At 46.1% G+C, this 23,194-nt stretch overlaps 5 protein-coding genes and 1 non-coding gene across 9 annotated transcripts; 2 read left to right on the top strand and 4 right to left on the bottom strand.

The window, feature by feature from the left end:
- Positions 1–716: 716 nt before the first annotated feature.
- Positions 717–5,422, top strand: LOC101766438 (transcription factor MYB88). Of its 2 annotated transcripts, none has more exons than XM_022824683.1 (14): positions 717–1,068; positions 1,512–1,558; positions 1,638–1,694; positions 1,803–1,875; positions 2,354–2,409; positions 2,512–2,691; positions 2,782–2,966; positions 3,056–3,195; positions 3,293–3,435; positions 3,513–3,700; positions 3,786–3,936; positions 4,011–4,192; positions 4,269–4,747; positions 4,871–5,422. In XM_022824683.1, the coding sequence occupies exons 1-14, from the start codon at positions 952–954 to the stop codon at positions 4,973–4,975; spliced, it is 2,103 nt and encodes a 700-aa protein (XP_022680418.1). In that variant the 5' UTR covers positions 717–951; the 3' UTR covers positions 4,976–5,422. The 2 variants fall into 2 exon arrangements, with proteins under 2 accessions (XP_022680418.1, XP_004958398.1); XM_004958341.2 differs by having other exon boundaries at positions 2,773–2,966.
- Positions 5,423–5,769: 347 nt separating this feature from the next.
- Positions 5,770–9,277, top strand: LOC101765489. 3 transcript variants are annotated; one of them, XM_004958338.2, is made up of 3 exons: positions 5,770–5,917; positions 6,582–6,994; positions 8,552–9,277. In XM_004958338.2, exons 1-3 carry the CDS (start codon positions 5,911–5,913, stop codon positions 8,894–8,896), a joined length of 765 nt encoding a protein of 254 aa, XP_004958395.1. In that variant the 5' UTR covers positions 5,770–5,910; the 3' UTR covers positions 8,897–9,277. The 3 variants fall into 3 exon arrangements, with proteins under 3 accessions (XP_004958395.1, XP_004958396.1, XP_004958397.1); XM_004958339.2 differs by having other exon boundaries at positions 5,771–5,917; positions 8,576–9,277; XM_004958340.4 differs by lacking the exon at positions 5,770–5,917 and adding an exon at positions 6,099–6,494.
- Positions 9,278–9,494: 217 nt separating this feature from the next.
- LOC101755773 lies at positions 9,495–10,567 on the bottom strand. Its single transcript, XM_012843909.2, has 2 exons — positions 9,916–10,567; positions 9,495–9,835 (listed from the first exon to the last, which is right to left on the bottom strand). The coding sequence occupies exons 1-2, from the start codon at positions 10,227–10,229 to the stop codon at positions 9,634–9,636; spliced, it is 516 nt and encodes a 171-aa protein (XP_012699363.1). The 5' UTR covers positions 10,230–10,567; the 3' UTR covers positions 9,495–9,633.
- A 3,345-nt stretch (positions 10,568–13,912) lies between these two features.
- Positions 13,913–16,791, bottom strand: LOC101765094 (sphinganine C4-monooxygenase 1). The gene is made up of 2 exons (XM_004958337.3): positions 16,153–16,791; positions 13,913–14,906 (listed from the first exon to the last, which is right to left on the bottom strand). Exons 1-2 carry the CDS (start codon positions 16,390–16,392, stop codon positions 14,370–14,372), a joined length of 777 nt encoding a protein of 258 aa, XP_004958394.1. The 5' UTR covers positions 16,393–16,791; the 3' UTR covers positions 13,913–14,369.
- Positions 16,792–17,663: 872 nt separating this feature from the next.
- LOC101764675 (developmentally-regulated G-protein 3) lies at positions 17,664–22,692 on the bottom strand. The gene is made up of 10 exons (XM_004958336.4): positions 22,499–22,692; positions 21,373–21,426; positions 20,912–21,085; positions 20,451–20,522; positions 20,307–20,366; positions 19,430–19,539; positions 18,775–19,074; positions 18,481–18,672; positions 18,339–18,390; positions 17,664–18,261 (listed from the first exon to the last, which is right to left on the bottom strand). Exons 1-10 carry the CDS (start codon positions 22,538–22,540, stop codon positions 18,211–18,213), a joined length of 1,107 nt encoding a protein of 368 aa, XP_004958393.1. The 5' UTR covers positions 22,541–22,692; the 3' UTR covers positions 17,664–18,210.
- Positions 22,693–22,866: 174 nt separating this feature from the next.
- Positions 22,867–22,938, bottom strand: TRNAW-CCA. The gene has a single exon. It is a non-coding gene; the product is annotated as a tRNA-Trp (tRNA).
- Between the last annotated feature and the right edge of the window lie 256 nt (positions 22,939–23,194).

The raw sequence follows: 23,194 nt of genomic DNA, 5'->3' as shown, positions 1-23,194 counted from the left end.
AGGATCCCATGCAGTATTACACGTGTTGCATATTTGTAGTAACGTTTGTTAACACGTAAGTTCCGCTAAAAAAAGTATTGTTTGAAGTAGAATAAGGAAATTTATGGTACGGACGGACGATGATTCGTGCATTAATAACGTACAATAACTACAGTTTGACACGTGGGTTCCACTAAAAAGTTATTCTTATATATTTATGTGTAGGATAAGGATATATATATGCGGCAATGCATTGAATCTGCGTCCATATGGTTACGGTCGGAATGAAAATGGTAACCGTTACCACCTCTAGTTGCGTAAACATGATGCTCGTAGCATGTTTTCTTCTTCTTCCTTTTTTTCTTGTTTGAATACTAAAACAACTGTCCTTGCAAGACTGTTTATAGAGAGGTCAGAATCTAAACCTCTACAATAACCACCAATTTGAAATAAGCTCCAAATCTCCTAGAGCAAAACTTTTTCTCATCGTACTTTGATGCACGTGTTCCAGCGACGAGGCATAAGTGTCAGTCTCGCACCACTCGGCAGCCGTCCAACTCCAAAGTCCAAAGGCCAGGCAGTCCGTTCCGTTCCGTTCTACCGTGGGAGCAGTTGCATCATTTTTTTTTTCCTTTCAAAACACACTACTAGTTGCATCAGTTGACAGTTCCCAACAGGACTTTCCCTTTCACGCACGCCACCGCCCACCTTTAAAAACCCCACCCCACTGCAAAAAAATTCCCCTCACCCATCCACGCCCGTCGTCAGCCCAGCCGTCACCCTCCTTCTCTTCCGCTTCTTCTCCTCCCTTGGCTGCTTCCTCCGGACCCCAAGTTCAAAAATTCCTCCATTGGCGCCCAAACCCCAAACCCTAGCCGGCCACCAGACCGCGCCGCTCCGGCCGGCGGGTCTCGCCGGTCGCCGTCGCACGTCGCCGGGGGCCCTCGGGCGGAACATGCGGGATCTCGAGCCATGGCGACCGGGCCCGATCTGAGCTCCTCCTCCGGCGCCGCCGCGGCGGCCGTGCCGGACGCCGCACCGGGGGCCGCCGCCAAGAAGGACCGCCACATCGTCAGTTGGAGCGCCGAGGTGTGTCTGTGAGAGCGCTCCTGTTCGTCCGTACGCGTGTTTGTGTGCTTCGCAATTCGCAGAATTTTGTGCGCGTGCCTTTCCTCTCCTCAATTTTGGTGCCTCGGGTTCGGGGTTGGACCCATGTACGAAGTAATTATTGGGCTTCTTTTTATTCGAGGGAATAAGGTGGCTTTTAGTAATTCGTACAGAACGGGATTTTGCTCTTTGGTTACTGGATTCCGTACCTAATGTTGACTGTTGAAGGAATTTTCCGTCTCCCTGGCCACCAGTAGGTTTCCTTCAGTGTGATTCCTACTGAACTTTCTATTGCCTGGTGATTTTTTTTTGGAATTTTAAGCATTTGTTCTCTTCCGGTGCTTTTTATGCTATCATGGAGTGGGTTTGTGATTTCTCTTCTGGGATTGAATTCATTCTGATGCTTGCAACTTTTTTTCCTGTAGGAGGATAGCGTGCTTCGTGCTCAAATCGCGCTTCATGGCACCGATAAGTATGCATTCTTTGCTCAACTCATCGCATCGTAGCTGCCTCGTTGTTTTCCTCATTGGGTTTTTCTTTTATTTGGGTAGCTGGACAATTATAGCGGCGCAATTCAAGGACAAGACGGCCAGACAGTGCAGGAGAAGGTGCACACCTTTTTGTTCTGATGGAGGAGTAAACATTGGTTAGAATTATCAGGTTCCTAACATAGTTTGCATGTTTTTTATTCCATTTTTGCTTGGTTGTTGCTGCAGATGGTACAATTATTTGAACTCAGAGTGCAAGAAAGGCGGGTGGTCCCGAGAAGAGGACATGCTATTATGTGAGGTGAGATCTTGATGTTTTAATAGCAGCGGCTTAATTGCTACATCTGGCAGTGAATTTACTTGAGTCTAGAAATTGCCTTGCTTATGATTTTACATAGAATTTAGATGCTAGCCTTACCTGTCGGTTACTTCATTAGCGACTTTCTACTGTTGAAATAGAAATATGACCGTGAAATTTAGCATTTTTGCTGATTGGAGCCTATATCTGTAGCATGATTTTAAGTTATCAATGTGTTTGTATTGTGTCTTACCAAGACACATGGCTGACATGCTGTTTAATAGATTATGTAATATTATATCATGACTGTGTAGTATCATCTCCAATCATTTAGTTTTTTCTACTTATATTATGATAAATTTGCTTTGGTGGCATGTGGAAATTAGAAACCTCCTGTACACACTGTTTTGCCATTGTCTTTGTAACTGTTTGTTCTTGCTATCGAACGGTGTATTCTTATCTGCTGGTTACTGTTATACAGGCTCAAAAACTTCTTGGCAACAGGTGGACCGAAATTGCTAAGGTTGTATCAGGAAGGTGGGTTTTCCTTACTAAATTACCTTTTCTTGCAAGGTGAAAACAAAGATAAACAATCATACATGTGAACTGATACATGTTTTCTGTTTTTACCTACAACAGAACTGATAATGCAGTGAAGAATAGGTTTTCTACTTTATGCAAAAGGAGGGCCAAGGATGACGAGCCATTCCAAGAAAATGGCACACCATGTTCCAACACAAATGCGAAGAGGGTTCTCACACAAACAGGGTGTGTGACGCCTGGTGCAGCGAGCTCCTCAGCACCCATGAAGCAGATGAGGTATAAAAAATACCAGCAGAACTTGTTGTTATGTATAATGGCTGCATGTTTTTACACTTTTTTATTTGATTTTGGTACTAGGTCTTGCAGTTCTGATTTGAAGGAGAACATTGTACCAAATATGAGATTATTTGGACAGGAAAAGGGCACACATCAAGATGCCCGGCAACCTCTTGCTACCTTATCTTCAAATAATCAACAAAATGTGAATACAGTGAAATCCCACAATCTTGTTACCACAACCACAAAACCATTACTTGGTCCAGAACAACATTGTAAGTCTATCATCCTTGATTCTGAACATTTGGTTTTGCTTGTATGTCCTGTGTCAGTGATTGAATCACTTCTGCGCGAATAATTTCAGGTGTGAAGCAGGAGGGTAATTTCATGAACAAGGATGATCCAAAAGTTGCTATTTTATTGCAGCAAGCTGATTTGCTTTGCTCCCTTGCAACAAAAATTAAAACTGATGATACAAGCCAAAGCATGGATGAAGCATGGCAGGTATGGGGGGCTACACCAACTTGCTATTGTGAAGTTCTCGGATTAATGTTTTTAGCACTTTATTGTTAATTAACTGTTCAATACCTGGCTTTTTCAGCAACTGCAACATCATTTAGTGAAAAAAGACGACAATGGAATGTCAGAAAATAGTGAGTCTGGAATAGCTTCACTCTTAGAGGAGCTTGATGATTTAATTGTAGATCCCTATGAGAGTAAGGAGGAAGATGAACAGAAGATAAGGTAAATTTGAATAAAGGCTCATCTTTTTCTCAAATATATTGCTTCAGTTGTTGACCCATCATTATTCCAATGCACAGGGAGCAGAATGGACAAAGACAAACCGATGTGGAGAATGAGCACTGTACCGGTCCTTCACAAGCTAGCATGGAAGTAACATCAAATATGGTCCCTGATGAAATGATGGAAGATCACACAGTAGATAACTGCAAAGAAGTTAGTAATCTTTGTAGAAACATGCTTTCTCGAAGTATGGAAGCTTGCCCAGGTAACCTACACTATCGATCATAACTCAATTAGCTTTTGTTGCATTATCAAGAACGGATTATCTGAAATTCTCGAGGCTAAAACAGATGCAAAAATACCAGCCTCTGAAAATTTGAGCGAGGTTGCCGAAGATAGCAGGCTTCAACGAGTGGAATCTACATCTCCTGGTCTAACAGATTTTGATGATTTTATCATAGACCCGTATGAGAATACAGAGGAAGATGAACAGAACATAAGGTAAATGATGGGCAATTTCTCATCTTTTTGGTCAAATAGTTCAGATGCTTATGTATCATCATTCCAATGAACAGGGAACAGAATGGGCAGATTGATGCGCACAATAACCAGTCTTATGGTCATTCACAAGCTACAATGGAACTAACACCAGGCATGGCCCCTGATGAATTGATGGAAGCTTGCCCAGCAGATAGTTGCAAAGAAGATAACAGTCTTTGCAGAAATGTGCTTTCTGGAAGTATGGAACCTTGCCCAGGTAACCTACTCTGTCCATCATAACTTAGGCAGATTCTGTTTCATCTACATCATTGAAAATCTTGAGTCTAAAATAGGTGAAGAAAAAGCAGCATCTACAAATTCGAGCGAGGTTGCCGAAGAAAGCAGACTTCAATGCATAGAATCTACCTCTCCTGTTCTAGCAAATTTTCAAACTAAGGAATGTGGAGAAACACCAGCACCAGAGAAGCCTAACGAGGTTGTTGAAGATAGCAGACTCCAATGTGTTGAATTTACCTCCCCTTCTCACACAGTTCTCCGAGCTAAAGCAGGTGCAGAAACATTTGCATCCCCAAGAATTCCTGTGGTTGCGAAAGATAGTAAGCTTCCATCTATGGAATTCACTTCCCCTGCTCACACAGTTCTCCGAACTAAAGCTGGTGCAGAAACATTTGCATCCCCAAGAAGTACTGTGGTTGCGAAAGATAGTAAGCTTCCATCTATGGAATTCACTTCCCCTGCTCATACAGTTGCAACATTCCAACCGTACGCCGACTACGCTGATGACATGCCTACTCCAAAATTCACTGCTAGTGTAAGCTTTTGCTTGCTATGACCTGTGCTTGAGATTCATATTTGGGAAGATTATCATAGATGAAGTATAAATAACAAATACGTTGCAAAAGCTGCTCACATTTATATTTCTCAATCTTTTCAGGAGAGGAATTTTCTGCTGTCTGTGATAGAGCTGACCTCACCAGGCTCAAGGCCAGAAACTTCTCAGCAGCCATCTTGCAAAAGGGCTCTTCTCAATAGCCTTTGAAATGAAGCTTCTCCTGTTTTCAGGGCCAAAGGGCCAGGAATACAAAGCCTGCTATGCTCCACAACATACAAAAATTGGCTGTCTTATACTCCTATTTTGCATGAAGTGTGCCTACCTCAAGGGTCTCATAGTTTGCTTTGTTTGATGTGTATATAATGATGCATTGGTGTGGTTGCATTAGCATACAGGAATTAAAAGGGTGGTGGTGGTGTAAGTGGTTACAGCTTGTATTCAAAATATAGAATAAGTAATATTCTTTGTGTAATTAACTCTTAGTTCCTCCTGTTGCGAGGTATATCAGATTGGTGTGTAGTGTGATGTAATGGGTTTCTTTTGTTGGGCTTGTTAGATTGAACCTGAATACAGTGTATGATTCCTGTGGTTGGGTACTTGTATTCTGTTGTCCATTTTTAGAATGGAATACATCCTGTATTTCCCAGGCCTCCAGATATGTGCATCTTGTCCTGTGCTTTGTCAACAAAGACTACATCATGCAATCTGCCAAACTGACTGACATAGTAAAAGTTGCAATCTGCCAAACTGACCTCCATAGTGAAAATCCTGGTATCTTCTTGAAGGGAAATTTCTTTAGAGCGGCTCTTGAATGGGAAAATCACAAGATGAACTGCAAAAAGCCAAAAACGAGGAATGATTCCGGTCATATATCCCTACGATTTGGAGTGCTATGCCCCTAGCCCATGTAACCTAAGTGCAGGCCCATTACCTGCCAAGCCCAATTAAACGGAATCCTAGGAGGAGAGGAACAGAGGCACGTGTACTTGACCTGGCCCGCCTCCCTTTCCTTTGTATCCTCCTCACTTCGTCTTCACTTCCCGCCCGGCCGAAGCGAACTAGCAGCCGCCACCAATGGCTGCTTGACCTTGCGGGCGAGAGCAGGGGAAAGCACTGAGGGAGGCTTCTAGAAGCTTCCGACAATGCAAGGTGAGCATCAGTCTCATATCACCGTCTCAATCTCTCTCATCGTTTGAAGTTTGGACTTTTTCTGTGCTTTTTTTTATTTGTTTATTTATATGCTAAATCTTCAAGAGCTAGTCCAATCAATGCGCTCTTACCGAGGTTTTCTCGGGGGGAAAAGTTATCCCCATTCGAATTTTTGGTGTCTGAGAGATCCAGATTGCTCTGGCATTTGATCTGTTCCTGATTCTTTTTCCCGACTCGTTTGATTTTTTTTTTCCATTTTAGATCTTGATCTGCCTGTTCGTGCGGTAGGTTTTGGACATGACGAACTGCTAGTTCGTGCCCCATTGTGTTCTGTGATCCGGCTGGCAGCGGTTTCGTCATTCGTTTCTCCAAACTGTTTTTTTTTCAAAATTTAAGAATTTTATTTGATTTCCCCAATCCCCCAAACCACGCAAAACCAATTCGCTCTTGCTAACGCACGCCGCGGATTCATCGTGACTCCGCAACCGCCGCCTCGTTGGCCGCGTGCGCCTTCTCGAGACGAAAAGGTGTAGATTTTTTCGATCCAGAGTGCCCCCAAGAGGAGCCCTAATAACCGGTTCAAATTTCGAATCCCCTATCCGTGAATTCCTCACTTTCCCAAATCTCGCCCCCGCAGGGCGTTAACCCTCGATCCACTGCGCAGGTCTTCCGGGTGAGAGCTACGGGCTCGCCGCGATGGACTTCGATTACGTGCCCGCGACCCCCGGCAGCAGGTGGGCGGGCGAGTCGGCGGCGCGGCGGCGGCAGCGCCGCCTCTCTTCACCGTCGCTGAGGACCTACCTCACGCCGGCCTTCGACGCCGTCGCCGCTGGGGATGGCGGCGTGTCCGGGTACTCCTCCTCGTCCTCGGGCGGGCTGGACCTCGGGTTCGACGCCTCGCTCCTCCGCTACCGCCGCGCCTGCTTCGCGGCGTCCGCGGACCTCGACAGCCGCGTCCTCCTCTACTCTCCGCAGTCGGCGCCGCCGCCGCCGCCGCCGCAGATGAGGACGGCGTACCCGGCGGCGGATGATGGGGTTTGGGCGGCTGGTGGTGGCCGCTACGGCTCCAAGCGTGAGGTAATTGTGCTGCTCTCCAGATCTAGTTTCACTGACATGTCGGGTCCGGTTTGTCATAGTTAGAGATGCCTAGCTGATGGGGTCATCAAGTACTAATGGCTTCTGATTTGCTGTGATGGTTGGACCGCTAGTTTAGTTAATGCCATGGATGCATGATTCAATGCTTTCTGCTTTTGATCTCAAACAATATGAAAGTCTGCTGGACAGTGTTGTGGAATTGCCTAATCTGTTTTTAGGGAAAACTCATGTTTGCGGGAAAACTAAATGCAAATAGGCATTATGTAGGCCTTGTTGTACTAAGGATTGCTGATTGTGATTTAATGCAACAAACCGATTAATTCATGCCATCATATTTATGTATCAATAGTGATCTGTGATTCTATTCTCCGTGTATGTTACTCTACATGTAGCCCACATTTTTACTTGGCATCGGTGCACATATGTTTCCAATGCAAAATGTTATACTAAATCTGCTTGTCATTAAGTTCTTATCTTTTAGGCCTTTTAGGTTTGTATAAGTTCTTCCTTCGGTTCATCTTATTTCTAGATCCCTAGAACTGGTAATGCTTTCGTCTTAGGCGCTAACTAGTTCATTACGGTTTACTTTTAGCGATAGCTACAGATTATAGAGATGCATCACTGTAAAAATGAAATCCTGTACTAATGTCTGCACTCTTTGGAAAGCTTTGACTTTGTTCTAGTTTTTTAGCTTCAGTGCTTAATTGCTTGTCATTCTTCCTGGAATGAAAAATATCATGCTGTTGTCTCTTATAAATCTTGATGAGGTTCATCAGTGTTTTGGATGAGGTTCTTGCTAGCCTGATGAGAGAAAAAAATCCTGATGTTACACATACACATGACTGGTAGAATAGACATTGCACTGCAATGTTCTTATTGAAATATGGAAATATTCAAAGTTCTCTAGTTTCAGCACTAGTTCTTTTCTCATTTCCTTCTTGAACTGCAGACGTTTCTCGGTTTTTGTGGCAAGACTACCAGTTCTTAGTTCACCACTGTTTACTGATAGAGATAACTACAGATCTAGAGATGCATCACTGTGGAATTGGATTTTTATTGTAATGTCTGTGCTCGTAAAGTTAGGTTTGGATTGTTCTTGTTATTTATGTTCAGCGCATAATTGCTTGTCATTCTTGCTGTAAGGGGAAAAAATCTTGTTGTTTCTCTCTTGTAAAAGTACTAGATTTGGATGAGGTTCCAATCCATTACTAGTTGTTCTTGCCAACCAGATAAAAATGTGTAATGTTTTAAGCTTCAGTACATTTTTTTTGTGTTCTCATTTCCTTCCACTCATTGTTGGTAGATAAACTGTAGACATTTGTTGTGGCGTATTATTAGATATTCAGGTCTTTTGATGCAGTGCAGAATAAAGCTATTTCTTTTGCAACATTAGATGTAGCTAAGCCTCCATATAACAAACCTCATGCAGGGTAGCTTGTTTATCCAGCATCACTGTGAATCAATAGAACCACAGGCAAAAATGTGTGAACTAACACCATTCTTTTAATCCAATTCTCTTGCTGTGTTTTACGCTGACAGATGGAGCTGCCTCATGTTGCACAGGCTGGCAGGCTTGCTGCTGCGCCAGGTTTCCAGGAATTCGACGACGGCATTCCTTTCATTTCTCCGCATCAGGCAACTGCTGATCATCCTACTGCAGCAGCTCGAGGCCCCTCCAACTCCATCAAGCTGCCTGCCGACCTCCGATCACCAGAAGATGGTGTCATCCCGGCAACCAACGCAGAGTTTTCGACGCCGAAACCTGAAGCCCAGGCGTCAGCTGAACCTGCAGAGCCAACTGAGGAGGAAGTAGCTGAAGCTCTCTACAGTCACCACCGTGGTCACCGCAGGCTGCCCATTTTCAGGGACATCTGCCCTGAATGAGCACAAGGCCATCATCCTCGATATGGAAAGTGAATGGAGTCTCTTGGCCGTGTATATTCTGTGTACCTCTCTTGTGTTCATAGGCCTGAGTATGTAGCAGTAATTTGTCTGCAGTCTGGATGGTTATTTCTAGTTTTTCCTTAGGGGAGAATCTCTCTTCTCTTTGAGCGAGGAAATTTAAATTATGCTATACTTGAGTAGGTCGGCAATTGACCCGTTTTGCTTGTCGTTGCTTGGAGGTGAATCCTGGTATGAATTGGTAGATGAGTCTGCAGCCATTTTCCTCTCGTTGATCGGCTGATGTAAACTTTGTGCCTTGCAAACTTGGTATCTCAGCTCCAGGAAGTATTCCATGGTACAGTGGCAATTTCCTTCATGACATTTCGTCTGCTTTTCTGCGTCTTGTATGCGAAACCAATGACTGGCTGGCTGAATTTTCATCCGCATTTCTGCATCCTATACGCCTACCGGATGACTGGCTGGCTGAATTTTCGTCTGCATATTTCTGCATCCTGGCCAACCAGATGACTGGCTGACTGAATTTGCAAGCATCGTTCTACATCGCAGCAGGTTAACATCTCATACCGACATGGCGACATGGTACAGGGAAAAGATTACACGTCGCAAAGCTTGCAAGACGTCGTACAGTGTACGTTCTTGACACATTTACACGCTACAGAGTACATGGTCAGTACAGAACCCAAAGCTTTCTGAAGGAAGAAACAAAAAAGTTTTGTTCAGAGGTCTCCATCACGGCGGCGCGCTGACGGCGAGGGGGAGAGCGAGACCTTCCTCTTGACCTTCTCCGTGGTCCTCTCCAGGGCCTCCTCGGTTGCCCTGGCCGCCGACTCCGCCGAGTGCCTCACCGTCTCCTTGCCCATCTCCAGGCTTTCCTTGGCCGCCATCTTCACCGACGCCGGGCTCCGCAGCACGTCGTACCTTCGCCACAGAAAACGCCATGAGAAGAATAGGCCTACATCTCGCAATCTAAAGGTAAAAGAAGCAGCAGCAAAACCTACCGCGGCTCGGCCGGGCGGAGCTTGAAGCACGCCAGCTTCGCCCAGGCGCGGAGCGCGTCGAGCCAGCGCTCGTGGCCGGCGATGCCGATCGCCAGCTCCACCGGCTCACGAGGCGCGCCCTTCCCCTCCCCGCCACCGCCGCCGCCCGGCGCCCCCGGCGGCGACAGCAGGAACAGGAGTGCCGACGCCACGACGAGGAGGACGACGACGGCTACGATGGTGGCGGCCATGCAGCTCGCCGCGGGCCGCGCGGCGTCGTCCGCATCGTCGGCGGCGCCGTCTCTCGCCGCGCGCCTGTTCTTGCCGCCGCGCATTGTTGCGGACTCGATCGCAGCTGGTGGTGATTGGGGGGAGAACGCTGGATGTCCGTCCGGCGCCCCCCCATGGGATTTGCCGGGAGCTTTCTTCGTGCGGGCGGACACGTCCGGCGACACGTGTTGGGCCGAGGCGCCCCCGCCGCTGGAGCGAGCGTACGTGTCACGCCACGTAGGCTGCTGCTTGGTTAAAGAAAAAAGAGCCGACCAACCAACCGATGGCCAACACACAATGTAGCCCTTGTGTTAGCCCGTGTTTCTTCTTCAATCTCTCGATTTCCTCGTATGCTTACACGCATGCAGCTAACATACTGTAAAATGTTTCAGTGTTCACGAGACATGGCAGAGAAGAGTTGATCGCACGCTACAGATGGCGTACATCGCCGGACTAGGCCGAGTACGTGCAGGACGCACGCTGAAGGCAACAGGCTCCACGCAGATGGTTTCAGCCAAGATCGCCGGTCGCGAAGCGCAATCGGACCACGAGACCTGACCTACCTGGCCACGATCTGCTTCTCTCGCAAGTACACGGACACGGTGAAACCAACGCACGGACGGCCGTCACCTGGAGGTCTCGACCGATCGCTGGGTTGATCGCGAGCGGGCAATTCGTTCACCAAACGTGTTGACTCCTGGCCTCCTGCTGTTTGGACATTTGACAGGGAATCGTCGTCCCATCGTTCCGACAGGCTTCGGCGACGATTCCATGTCTCTGCTCTATTGGACGCTAATCACAAAGCTGACCCGGTTTTTGTAAAAATGATAGTAGGCTAGCTTGGATATATCTAAAAGGACAAGGGTGGAAGGTGTGTGCTCGTAGTGCCGTGCCGGCCGGAGATTGGAATACTGAATTATCAGTGCGATTGATTAGGCCTACCAGCCACCATCTAGAATGCTGAGCATTTTTTTTTAGAATTCCAGGGCATGAACGCCCCCGTCCGTATGCATTGCAACAGGACTCAAGGTCAGAGTTCTCAGCACATTACAGATACAGGACGCTCCCAAATTGTTTCGGCAAAGGTTCTACAGATACAAAAACTTCTGTAACAGACGAGCAGCAGCTCGGAGCTCTCGTTGCTCCATCAGGGCAGAAGCCATGCAGACCCCCCCAAAGACGGTGTCAGCTTCTTCCTGTTGCTTTTTATAGTCCAAGTAATGGAAATCTTGGTTTATAGTCCATCGTTTTCCGGAGTTTATCTTTTTCTTGGTTCTAATTTTAAGAGTCCTTCTATCAGATAAACTCGAATCAAAAGTTGATGCCTTAGTGTAGGCAAAGGAAAATCCATGCAACCAACGCAGACAGCAGTACGGCACCTCCGGCGATCCGAATCCAACCGGACAGGAAACCCGGCTCCCACACCAGCCGACCGTTAGTTCCAAACCCACAACCCTCCCTCCCCGGCATAAATGGCTCGCGCCGGCCCAAGAAAAGAAAAGCACCCCAACACAACACACTACGACACTGCAAAGTGCAAACGCCAAACGCCTCGCGCGCACGCATCTCTCTTGCCTCTTCCCGGCGCCGGCACAGCTCGGCGCGCGCGGCGGAAGAAGGAACCCCCGCCACGGCCATGCCGCACCACCGGCATCATCAGGGCGGCGCGGCGGCCGCGGACGAGGAGGCCCCGTCGCCGCGGCCCTCGGCCGCCGGCTGCTACGCGTTCCTCACCCGCTCCCACCACCGCGCGTCGGGGGGCTACCGCCGCCTCGACTCCGCGCTGGCGCTCGAGGGCGCTGCAGCCGCGGTGAGGGTGGAGGTCGGGACGACGAGGGAGCGGGCGAAGAGCGTGTTCCACGTCGACCCCGCCGTGCTGGAGGCCGGGCCGGTGCGCCGGCTGCTGGCGGCCGCGGGGAGGCGGGCGCCCGGCGGCGGGGTCGCGGTGGCCGTGGACGCACTGCTGTTCGAGCACCTGCTGTGGCTGGCGACCAAGGCCAGCGCCAGCGGCAAAGAGGGGGTGGGCGGTGAAGATGACTCCGCGGCCGCTGATGACCTGTCGGAGATCGTGGAGTTCTACTCGCAGGACGACGACGACGATGGCAACGGCGGCTTCTGAATTCCAATGCTTAAGCTAATAATTTCTCCGGATCCGCGTCGTTTAGCTTGATCATGTGCATATCACAATCTATATACAGTATGGAGTATATGGTAGTGTAAGATGGCAGTAGCAGTAGTAATAAGGGGAATAATTTATGAACTATAGAACTCTGCTTCAAGTGAAATATTGTTACTACTGCTACATTAAACACAGATTACTAGTAGCTTTAAACTCAGATTAACACTCGTTTCTTCATTTAAGATTTTTGGGAGTTTTTCTTTGTCAGCTTACTGAGCTCTAGGCCTAGCCCTTAATTAGTGGACTGTACACTCTCCTCTGCTTATGAAATTGGCAGAGTCTCGTGGCGGTTGGTTAAAAAGAAAAAGAAAACGAGCTTAGGGCATATCCTATCAGTGATTCCGTCAAGTCTCGTCGTGCAAATGAAGAAGCTGCTGCGCTGGCGCTGTCTGGACTCGTAAAAGCGTGGTTGCTTCAAAGCTTCCACTGATCCAGGCGACGATGATGAACTGATGATGATGTGCGTTTGTTTACTGTGAGATGGAAGCGGATAAGCACGGCATCTGCACGATATGGATTCCTTCCCGGGAACAGCTCGCCGGTGAGCCGTCCGGTGACAGCGACACCAGACGTGCCAACAACCCGCCGCGCGGGGACATGCAAGGCCACGGCGCACGAGCCACCCACGGGGATCACTACTGTTCATTCAACTCGATCGATCTCCTCCAGTTTGGCAGACCATCCGTGTTTATGCATGGAAGAGCTTCATTAATTCGACACCTGCCTCCATCTTTTTGAACTAACGCGTTTTCACAAGCGAATGGCAACAGTCGCCGTCCTTGTAAAATCGCAACAGGCCAACAGTAACACTTGCATCGTAGCCACAGCTCGATCCGCCAGCGGGGCAATGGGCAGCAGGCCGGTACGGTGCCGGCCGAGCAAGGCCAGGAGCGCCACGAAACACCCACGGCACCGCGCACCGTTGGCGATTTCGAGCACCTCTAGTCGAGTGGCTTCCTCCGATCCCCGCACCGCGCGGCTAGTCCTCCGAAAACAACATCATCTAGGCTAGGCACTAGTAGCCCACGGCGGATCCTCGGTTGGTTCGGCCCCGGCGCACGCAAACACCTAGGAAAACCAAGTCGCGCGGCTGCGCACCGAACCCAACAAAAAACCCCGCCGCGCGACGGCATTTTCCACCACCAGCCGGCTCGATCCATTCGCGACAACGGGCTGCCTCGTGGGTGCTTGCTGCTGCTTGCCCACCGAACTGAACGAACGGCAGGTGAGACTTGCACGGCCCAGTCTCCGATCCACGAAGCCAAGTTTTCCCATCATGCAAAGAGCACTCGACATCTCCCTTTCAGGATTTCCCAGCATTCGAAGAGCAGTCGCTCATCTCCTATTCAGGTTCTCCCATTCAGGTTCTAGTGTTGATGGCAATGGGTCCCTAAGGTACAAGAGAAATTAGGCTGCAATCATTCTCAGTTGGAAGCATGCCAAACAATACCCATTGCGAAAATTGTTTGCCGAATGAGGGATAATGTAGCATCTTGCAAGCCTAAACAAGCCGGCGTGATTTCAGGCAGCCTACAAACCATCAGGAGGCGAGAAAAGGAGGGGAGGATATATGAGTACAGAAGTCAGACCCGTCATGCCCAGAGATTAAATTACACGAATAATTGGGTACATACAGAAGTGTGATTTTTCAAATACACTATCTGCACATCAATGTAATAGAAGCTCTGCACAAAAAGAAAAATAAAAGGGAACCATGACAGCTAAAACCATGCATACAAACCACACAGTGTCACACGCATTCCCAGCTTTGAACTTTGAAGTGGACCCTCCAACTAGAAGAACTGCAGGCGAATAACATGTGATGCAAGCTTCAGTCTCTTCCCATTACCCAAGCAACATATGGATTGGACCAAGATGCCGAAAGAAGCGCTGGTACTGTTTGCCGTTTCATCATCTTAGAAGTTAGATGGGGCCCCTGTGAGCTTCTAATAATCATGTGAAAGGGAGGCCCAACATTATATCTTACTCTTTCACCGGAGATCTGTACACTTGCATTGAGCTCAAGCTAGTCTCGCGACGGTCTTGCTTCGAACCCACCTTCCTTCCTGCTCACTAAGTTGTACGGCATGTGGGTCCCGAGTATTCTGTCCCAGATTGAGAAGAAGGGCTGGGAGTAATTGTATTTTGTTCCTTGGAGCTGATGGTGGATGTCATGATAGGCGGTATTATTTTGAAACAAGTTCTGGAAGATGTTGTAGGGCAACCAAAGTCCACAGTGATCGTCGACTGTCTTGAGGACAGCAAAACAGAAGAAGAACACGGCCGTTCTTGGTGTCATACCAGATACCAAGAAGGAGATGGCACCACCTAAGGTGTCCAAAAGTAGCCCCTCCAATGGATGGTTGTAGAGAGCCCCAATTGCATATGGAACAATGAGACGATGATGCTGAGAGTGGATGTGCCGGTAGAGGAACTTGTTTTGGTGCATGTAGCGATGCACAAAATATTGCCATGAATCCATCACGAGCATTGCGATTAAAAACTGAAAGATCTGAACGACGATAGGTGGCTGAACTACAGTTACTGAGCTATCCGAAGTGACCTGCAAATAATCATGTAGAATTGGGTTAGAGTGGTCAAACGCAAATTCATGTTTAATTTGAAACTCATCATCATCCTGGGAGGGAAAAACAATAATCTAAACCTAATTTCACCATCACCATCCTCAGCTACAAGCAAAATGCAGGAATTGCATGAGGTTCGCAAAACCAATGCATACAAATAAACAGGTAGGCTACACAGGTGGGAAGCCAATTTCCACACCAAACAAAGAAAGCTGTAACATCCACAAACAAACATGCAACGGCCCTTTAACAATGCTACGGGCCTATGAAGGAGCCAATGTTCAACAGTCTATTGACTTATAAGCTATTATGCTTATGGAATAGTTGGTAGTTTTGCTTAATCTTATATTATTTTTTGTGGTGCGAATGGGGGTTGGGACTTTGGGTGGACGAAGTGTATGTGAATATTTACAGATCAAAAAGAGTCAGTTCAAGCACCATGGTTGAGAAAGTTCTACAGAAATAGAAAAGTACTCTACCAGTTCCACACATTTTGCATCAGGGGTTTATAAAATCAAAGGCAGGGCAGTCCTCTAAACAAAAATAGTTAAAATATTCAAAGAGTTTATTTATGTGGATAGGCTAACAAGTAGCCAGTGAATAAATATAAAATACAAATGTAGAAGCATAAAAGCAAAGGCCAGAAGTGAAGGGAAACAAAGAAGGAAATAGACTCATCTACCATGGTCGAAGGATAGTAGTAAACATAACATATTTGCCATATGAATTTTGGATGTACAAAATGCTAAAGCAAGCAGACTGCCTATACGGCTATGAGTCTACAATGATGTATATACTAATTGTGGATGATTGGCTTCAACATGTCCAAGCCCCTAGCTTGCAACATTCCCTTTGTTCAGTTCTGTCCAGCCTAAACTACCTAAGAGGCTAAGAGTCATCGTGAAAAGGGCAAAAGAAGTGACCCTACATTCCAAAAGTTTCCAATTGTTTTTGACTTGTCAATGATTAACCACTGTATTCAGACAATAATGGCAGCATGGTGGCACCTATATTTGTTCATTTCTTAAATTGCAAACGTAAATGGTGGAAAACCAAAAGCTACTAAGAACGATTTGGCAACCTTCCAACACGAAGACTAGCATGATAACTTAATCTGCACCGACTGAATGATTCTGAACTTGATTTTGTGCGTCTCAGTGGCAATACAACTAATTGAACTGAACGTATGGAAATGAACAATGAGAAAGCCGGCTATCTGCTTACCATGAACAGGATCATCGCGACGATGGCCTGCACGAGCTGCTGCAGGAGCACGCCCCGGACGACGGCGGGGAGGCTGACGAGGTTCTTCTCCTCCTCCTCAGCCCGCGTGTGGAGTCTGTACCGCTCGAGCGGCCGGCGGTGCAGGATCAGCTGGTAGCCGCCGGCGTACACCCAGTAGAGCACGATGGGCGCGAAGGTGCCCATCGTCTCGTCGCTCGCGTACCCTTCCCACGGCACCATCTCCGCCGACCTTGCCTGCTCCTTGTCACCGCAGGACGGCGGCGGCGGCGCACGGCCGCAAGATTGGGTTTTTGACGGCGGGCTCGTGCGCTCCGGCCAACCAACCTCGAACCCTTTTGCCGGATTCAGGCTCCTCGCCGCCTCCACGCAGATCTAGGGAACAGGAATCGGTCGTGTTCTTGTTCAGTGACGCACACCCGGTTGGGGGGATGGGGATTTCGTCTGATGGGACGAACAGAAATGGCGAAATAGCAGAGGGCAGAAAAAAGATTTCTCTTTTGCAAGGAAGGATCAGATGACGATGTGCAAGAGATTTTTTTTTATAGAGGGGAATGAGGAGGAAACCAAATGGAATAGAAGAGAAGCTGACACCTTTATGGGCTTCGTCTCACCCCTGCTGCCGTCCCTTTCGATTTGGGAAGGTGCCAGGGCAGAAGAATTATTGCATGTGGGCATCCTTGTTTATTGAGGAGATTTTTTTTGCTACAAATAATTACCCTTTTTTTTTCTCTAAAGAACGTAAGGAACTTGAAGGGGACCTCACCAACGACCCCGATAGAAATTGCTAGGTTCAGGTGCACAGTTCCCAGTTCCCATGGCTCCGGAGGACAATGACGACGTGTCAAGCAGTGACAGGAAAAACGTGTCCCTTTCTTTTCCTCTTGTACTTCCCTGATGTTAACATTGCACACATGACATTCTCCAAATGAGCCAGATGCTACATGTGAGGCAATATACTGTTGTTATTGTCACCAGTTTGGCATGATCATTTGGTGACATTTATATCAAGCCAATTGCCCATGGTAACAGGGGCCAAACAATAGGACCAAATGGTTCCGATGAAGTATGAACCGTATCTTCCAGAGAAGGTAGCATCACCCCGTTTAAAGTCACCTTGCCGATTACCCTGACAGGCTGACAAGGCTACCAAACAGAGATCTACTACGCGCAGGGCAACACGAAGCGCACGAAACCCAATCATTCGGGGGGAACATGCTCGTACAGCTCGTCTCGCAACCTACCCACAACGACCACCTTAACAACTCGCAACTGCCAATAGGACAGGACACCGTCACATGCAACGGGGAACAGCGAGGCTCCGTACAGTCTTCTATTTCGTTGGATCGTCGCAACACATCATATCCAATCTCCATTACACTACACAGGATTAGGATCAGAGTCAAATCATTAACAATTATAATACTAATTTACTGGTAGCAACTAGCACCACGACAATCGCCATCAAACAGGCAACAAACGACTCAGCCATGCAATCTGCAATTACGACCAAATCATAATAAATAATAAATGTGCCAACTCATCCTAACGTTCTTTCATCATCGCAAGGATAATACGGAATCCACGCTACTAATAAGCTCATACCGCCATATCATTGGAAAATGTAAGTACAAAGGAAGCTGTGACACTTGTGATACACTAAATAAGTTACACCTAACAAAGCAGGAACACTTGCAGTACAGGAATCATCTTATCATCATCATCCTCTAAAGATGTGGAGAGCATCTCTCCATGTGTTCAACGATAGCGGCAGGACACTTGGTAGTTGGTACATCTGTGACTCACTGACTCCACATGGCACCAAGCAAGCAGCAATGGAGAACATCACAGCTACATGACTCAGCGGCAAAAGAAAACATGTCTGCATTGTCTTCTGTTCAAGGCAGTATAGGCAAACCAAGGGCATAAAACCATCACAGCAAGCAAAGGCGGTGTTCAAGGTGTTTCCCATGAGGCTGCTACTCAAAATCCTCATTGCTCCATCCAGTTTTGCAGAACAGCTGTCATTCCACCGTATACCTATATTTTCTTAATGATCTGGACAACATCCTCGTCCTCAAGCTCATGCTCCTGCACATATGCGTTATGAATCAATACCAGAACCTAAAACCTGGTGCAATGCAACATAATGCTGGTTGAATGCATACCTTGCCAACTCTCTGTGGCTTATGTTTGACGCTGGAACCCCATACCAGAGCACTGCAAGGTTTTGTGAGATTAGTTGACGTTCGAAGAGGGAGAAACAGAGTAAATAAATATTTATTAAAGAGTCAATATGACTGCACTCACTATTTAAATTGTTTCACCATATCCTTGTGGATTCTGTTGCAGAAGTCTTCCACTGTTTTCTTCTTAGATGACACAATAACAGGATCCTCGTAATCTGGGTTCAGCCCTTTCGGTTTTGTGTATATCCTAACCAAATCTAAGTATTCCCATACCTTCTCCAGAAGTCCATCAAGATTCCACTCAAGATGAGCACTGTAAGAAATTTAGAAGGAAAAAACACAGAAGGAAGTGCTTTAGTTGTTGGGAGGAAAATCAAGAGACCCAAACATAGCAAGATACCAGGTATATGTTCACCTAATTGGGCAGTAATGGGGAAGTTTGTCCAAGATTTCCAGCTCTTCGAGAGTTATCTGATCAATCTTGTTGACAACATAGATGCAAGGTGTGTAAATGCGGCTTCCTTCAATTACATCTATGAGATCATCTGCTGTTGCATCATATCTCAGGGAGACATCGGCATTATGGATCCTGTACTCACTACAGATGGCTTTTACTGTCTCAAGGTCCAAGTGTGTGTTTGTCACTGTTGATGTAAAGTTGATTCCACCCTTGTCCTTTTTTCTGAATGTCAAATTGGGTGGTGTCTTGTTCAACCTACCACCAATGAAAAGAACAAACAGTTCAAAACTTCTTTCAGTGGGTAAGAATATAGGGCACAAGAAAAACAACTGCAATTAGTCAAGAAAGCAAAGGGACAAAATCATAACATAGCATTATAGTAAAAGGAACATGATAACATGAAAGACACAGACTTTGGCACTATAACCTTGATGCAATTGAATAAATGTGAGTGAAACACCCAGGGGAAAAACAGAATCTAGCATGTAGGTAGCTGCTAATGGCTAGTTGATGCCATACAAGTGCAAACAAACAAAACAAGAAAACATCCCAAGAGCACTATATCCAAGCTGTTTAGTAGTTGTCAAAAGTATCCATGTTGAAAACTTACCTAATTCCAAATCCCTCAAGTTCCTTCTCAATGAGACGTTTGTGGGTTATTGGTTTTATAGCATCAAGAACAATCAAAATAACATTGCATGTCCTAGCCGTGCTGATAACCTGGGATCAAAGAAACTATTGAGCTGAGGAGAAATGGCAAATCCGGAATGCACAGAACAGGGAATAGCACAGGGAATTATAAGACAATAGTGTTCGGCAATCGGCACAACTATTTTATTTGGGGGAGTACTACTGGTGGAGAAAACAAAAGGATGTAAGATCATATAAACTAATTCTTAGTGAAACATATTAGCATAGTTGCGTAAAAAGGTAAATAAGATCAGATGCCACAACATTAATAATCTGCAAAATAGACAACTTTAACATTCATCATTTTTTATACAAGAGAAGCTCATTTAAATTATAACACAGAATATCCAGGATAAAGAACTCATTCAGCCTCTGGTACCTTCAAGAATATGGCTAGTTAATTGCCCTGGTACTTCTGAAAGCATAGCTAGTTTCCCATACAAAGTAAAGCTGTGCATTCTTAACTAGAAAGTGAAATTCAAATTTCAAATTAAACAGTGCTTGTGCAGGTGCAGGTTTTTATATAGAATTGTAGCCACATATGATTGTACAATAAGTGGGTGCTCAGATGACTTCCAGAAAATGTGGATGGTCATTGTTCTTATGAACATCACATGAAATACTTGTAAGGATACAACAATCCTTGCATACTATGCAACGACTCAGTTAAGCCCATATACGCCATATAAGTCTGACAAGCATATTTTGGCCAACGTAAAAGAAAAATTGTTGATTGCAATTAGGTTGATTTCAAGGCAGAATTTGCGTCAAGAAACTTTTGGAACTTTAAATATTACCTGCCTTCCTCTACCCTTTCCATCTTTAGCACCTTCAATGATCCCGGGAAGATCTAGAAGCTGAAATGAACAACCAAACATTATTTAAGATCGAACATGCTCAGAAAAAACTTATATTTTCCTTTTCTGAATGAAAACAATTACCTGGATTTTGGCACCTTTATACATGATGACTCCAGGAATACATGTTAAAGTTGTAAACTCGTAAGCAGCAACCTTTTCAAACAAAAAAAGAATAAAAGCAGTCATTAAATATACAGAAAACTAACAGTAATTCTGTTCAGGAAATATTGGTCTGTAGGGAGGTCGAAAAGAGTAGCAAGTCTGAAACGACTTTGTTTCTAACAACTCCAATTTCAGAAATGACAGGGATAATCCAGAACTTGCATGCATCCCTGAAAGTAGAATCAGACTAAGTGCCTACTAAAGCTAACATGTATGCAGTATTCTTAGGAGCATATCCATAGGATTGTACAGTATAACAAAAACATTGCGCAAGGATGGCATTGAGTATTCCCTTATCTAATACAGAAGGTGTGCAGCTAAATCTGGATAAACCTTAATTAGTAACTTAGACATAAGCAAAAGGCACTGGTGCAGCAAACCTCAGAAAATGTTCCTGTCAACTTGTTCAGCAATGTTGATTTCCCAACAGAAGGAAAGCCAACTAAACCAACACGTGCATCTCCACTTTTTGTGACATCAAATCCTTCACCTGCACCGCCACCACCTTTCGATGTTGGAGTGAGCAACTCCCGCCGTAATTTTGCAAGTTTAGCCTGGCCAAATGAACACCTAGTAAGACAAACTCTGTTGACATACGAAAAAAAATTCTGCTGAACAAAAGGACAGTCTCATAAGTATCATATGACAATAAAATGTATTGGAATGTTCTTAATTGCAAACATGGCAGCATGAACATTAGAAAACAGCTTAACTGCCCAAAGTCACGGCTTTTTTGGAGTTAGAACTTGGACAACTACAGCATGCGATCAATAAAGTGTGTGACAGATATTCACCATAGGTAAGTTTTCCGAAAGAAAATAAGGGACAGTTTAAATCACACCTTCAAAAGGCCAAGATGGTGAGCAGTGGCTTTGTTCTTCTGCGTCCTTGCCATCTGCATATAGTCAAAGAAAAGCAGGCAACATCAGTATAGAGATCAGAAACTGAACGAATATGGTTATCATCGGCAGTTAAACTAAAAACTCGGTTCCTAGTCCTTCAAACACAGCAACAGGAGCCCAGGAGATATATGAGAATAAATTTTCAATTCCCAACATTAAGTATTACTCAAAAACTGAGATACCAACTACACGTGTATCTATTCAACAGAGGCAGGAACGTGGCAATCATCAATTACCGCCATGGAACACAAGCTGCAAGTGCACACATTGGTGTTGACCTAAAACCTGCAGCTTCGCATCAGAGACATAGAAAAGCAAGCAAATCCAACAATCCAACAAGGAATAAAGCCAGATCATATATGGTAGATTAGCGTTGAAGCCCCACCACTTGCCAATATTCACCATAAGTCCACATGTAACCAATTGAAGGCCAGCCTTATTAGTTCCAGACATTTTGATCTAAATTCATCAGCAAAAGGAACAATCCCTCTGATCAAAACTAGTACCGTTTATCCCAGGAGACTGGAAGCATTTCAACCTATTAAGAAAGCAGGAAAAAAAATGCTACACAAACTAGGGTGAAGTCCAGGAACTAGGGTTAACATCCGTTCTCTTCTCACTAGACTCAACTTCAGCATCGAGGCCCAAGTCCAGGAACTAGGGTTAACATCTGTGCTCACAAATAATACCAGCTCAGGTAATCCCAAGCACACAGCTACATGAACAGAACAATCCCACCGCACCAAAACACAAACAGGCTCCTCGCGGTGAAATCTAACCGTTCAAATCGGAACCGAAAAAGTTAAAACCCGGTTATTCTAATTAGTATTCCCCGCATCCCGAACCGTGAAAGTACCTATTGAATCGCAAAAGCAGCGCCATGCAACAATCACAGCCAGTCCGCATCAAAACCATTTCAATTCGAAACTTCCCCTAAGCTACAACTCCTAAAACCACACACCTCGTAACCGCTAGGGAGAGCAAATCTACCAGCCATCGGACGGATGGCTGGGAACCTAGCGTCGCGAACTGGCGATGCTCTAGCTGGGGTTCCTCAGTAGTTACCTCATCCTCGATGTCCTTGATCTTCTGCATGACGGTCGCCATGGCTGCTGCTCGGAGGGGAGAGGCTTCGAAGTCGTGAAGGTTCGTCTGCTCCTCGCTCGCGCGGCTTTGTTCGTGCGGATGCGGAAGGGGAGGGAGGGAGGTCGGAGAGGAGGGGAGATGGAGGAAGGAAAGAAGGATCGAGAAGCGTGGTGAGGGTTTAGGTTTGGGAGCGCCAGAGGCAGGCCTATGGGCCGGATTACTAAAAGGGTTGGGCCGTCTGACGTTTCGTTTTGTTTGTGCCAAAAAAAAAAATCAGAGCACAAAGGTTGCGAGGCGGAAATGTGTTGATAAACAAAAGAAAAGGTAATCCGGTTAGTTCGGGGTTTTGAACCCGACGTGAATCGAACACGCAACCTTCTGATCTGGAGTCAGACGCGCTACCATTGCGCCACGGATCCGGTTTGTGCTAACCCTCATTTTTAATATTATATTAACAATGTAATTAACTAGCACAGGCTGTACCATCCGTTTGGGCTCCCTCTTGAACGTTGGTGACCGGGAAGCAATATGTTTCAACAACATGGATTGACGGTGGATTATTGCCTGCTAACATGGATTGACGGTGGATTATTGCCTGCTAATACTATGGAAAAAATTCTTGTGTCAAAAGTTTATTTCCCCTCATCTCCTCCTTACGCTTCCGCATTTCATACT

Source organism: Setaria italica, chromosome II (genome assembly GCF_000263155.2).
Source record: "Setaria italica strain Yugu1 chromosome II, Setaria_italica_v2.0, whole genome shotgun sequence".
Classification (NCBI taxonomy): domain Eukaryota; kingdom Viridiplantae; phylum Streptophyta; class Magnoliopsida; order Poales; family Poaceae; genus Setaria; species Setaria italica.
Note: the sequence above shows the minus strand (reverse complement) of the source record. Positions and strands in the feature narration are given on the sequence as shown.

Coding starts and splice junctions, on each gene's coding strand:
- LOC101766438 (XM_004958341.2), top strand. CDS start 952: ATGGCGACCGGGCCCGATCTGAGCTCCTCCTCCGGCGCCGCCGCGGCG. Junction 2,967..3,055: donor ACTTGGTCCAGAACAACATT/GTAAGTCTATCA, acceptor GAATAATTTCAG/GTGTGAAGCAGGAGGGTAAT. Junction 3,701..3,785: donor AAGTATGGAAGCTTGCCCAG/GTAACCTACACT, acceptor AGGCTAAAACAG/ATGCAAAAATACCAGCCTCT.
- LOC101765489 (XM_004958338.2), top strand. Junction 6,995..8,551: donor GCTACGGCTCCAAGCGTGAG/GTAATTGTGCTG, acceptor TTACGCTGACAG/ATGGAGCTGCCTCATGTTGC.
- LOC101755773 (XM_012843909.2), bottom strand. CDS start 10,229: ATGCGCGGCGGCAAGAACAGGCGCGCGGCGAGAGACGGCGCCGCCGAC. Junction 9,836..9,915: donor CTCCGCCCGGCCGAGCCGCG/GTAGGTTTTGCT, acceptor TCTGTGGCGAAG/GTACGACGTGCTGCGGAGCC.
- LOC101765094 (XM_004958337.3), bottom strand. CDS start 16,392: ATGGTGCCGTGGGAAGGGTACGCGAGCGACGAGACGATGGGCACCTTC. Junction 14,907..16,152: donor TCGCGATGATCCTGTTCATG/GTAAGCAGATAG, acceptor GATTATTTGCAG/GTCACTTCGGATAGCTCAGT.
- LOC101764675 (XM_004958336.4), bottom strand. CDS start 22,540: ATGGCGACCGTCATGCAGAAGATCAAGGACATCGAGGATGAG. Junction 20,367..20,450: donor ATAAAGGTGCCAAAATCCAG/GTAATTGTTTTC, acceptor TGTTCATTTCAG/CTTCTAGATCTTCCCGGGAT. Junction 19,075..19,429: donor CTTGAGGGATTTGGAATTAG/GTAAGTTTTCAA, acceptor CATTGGTGGTAG/GTTGAACAAGACACCACCCA.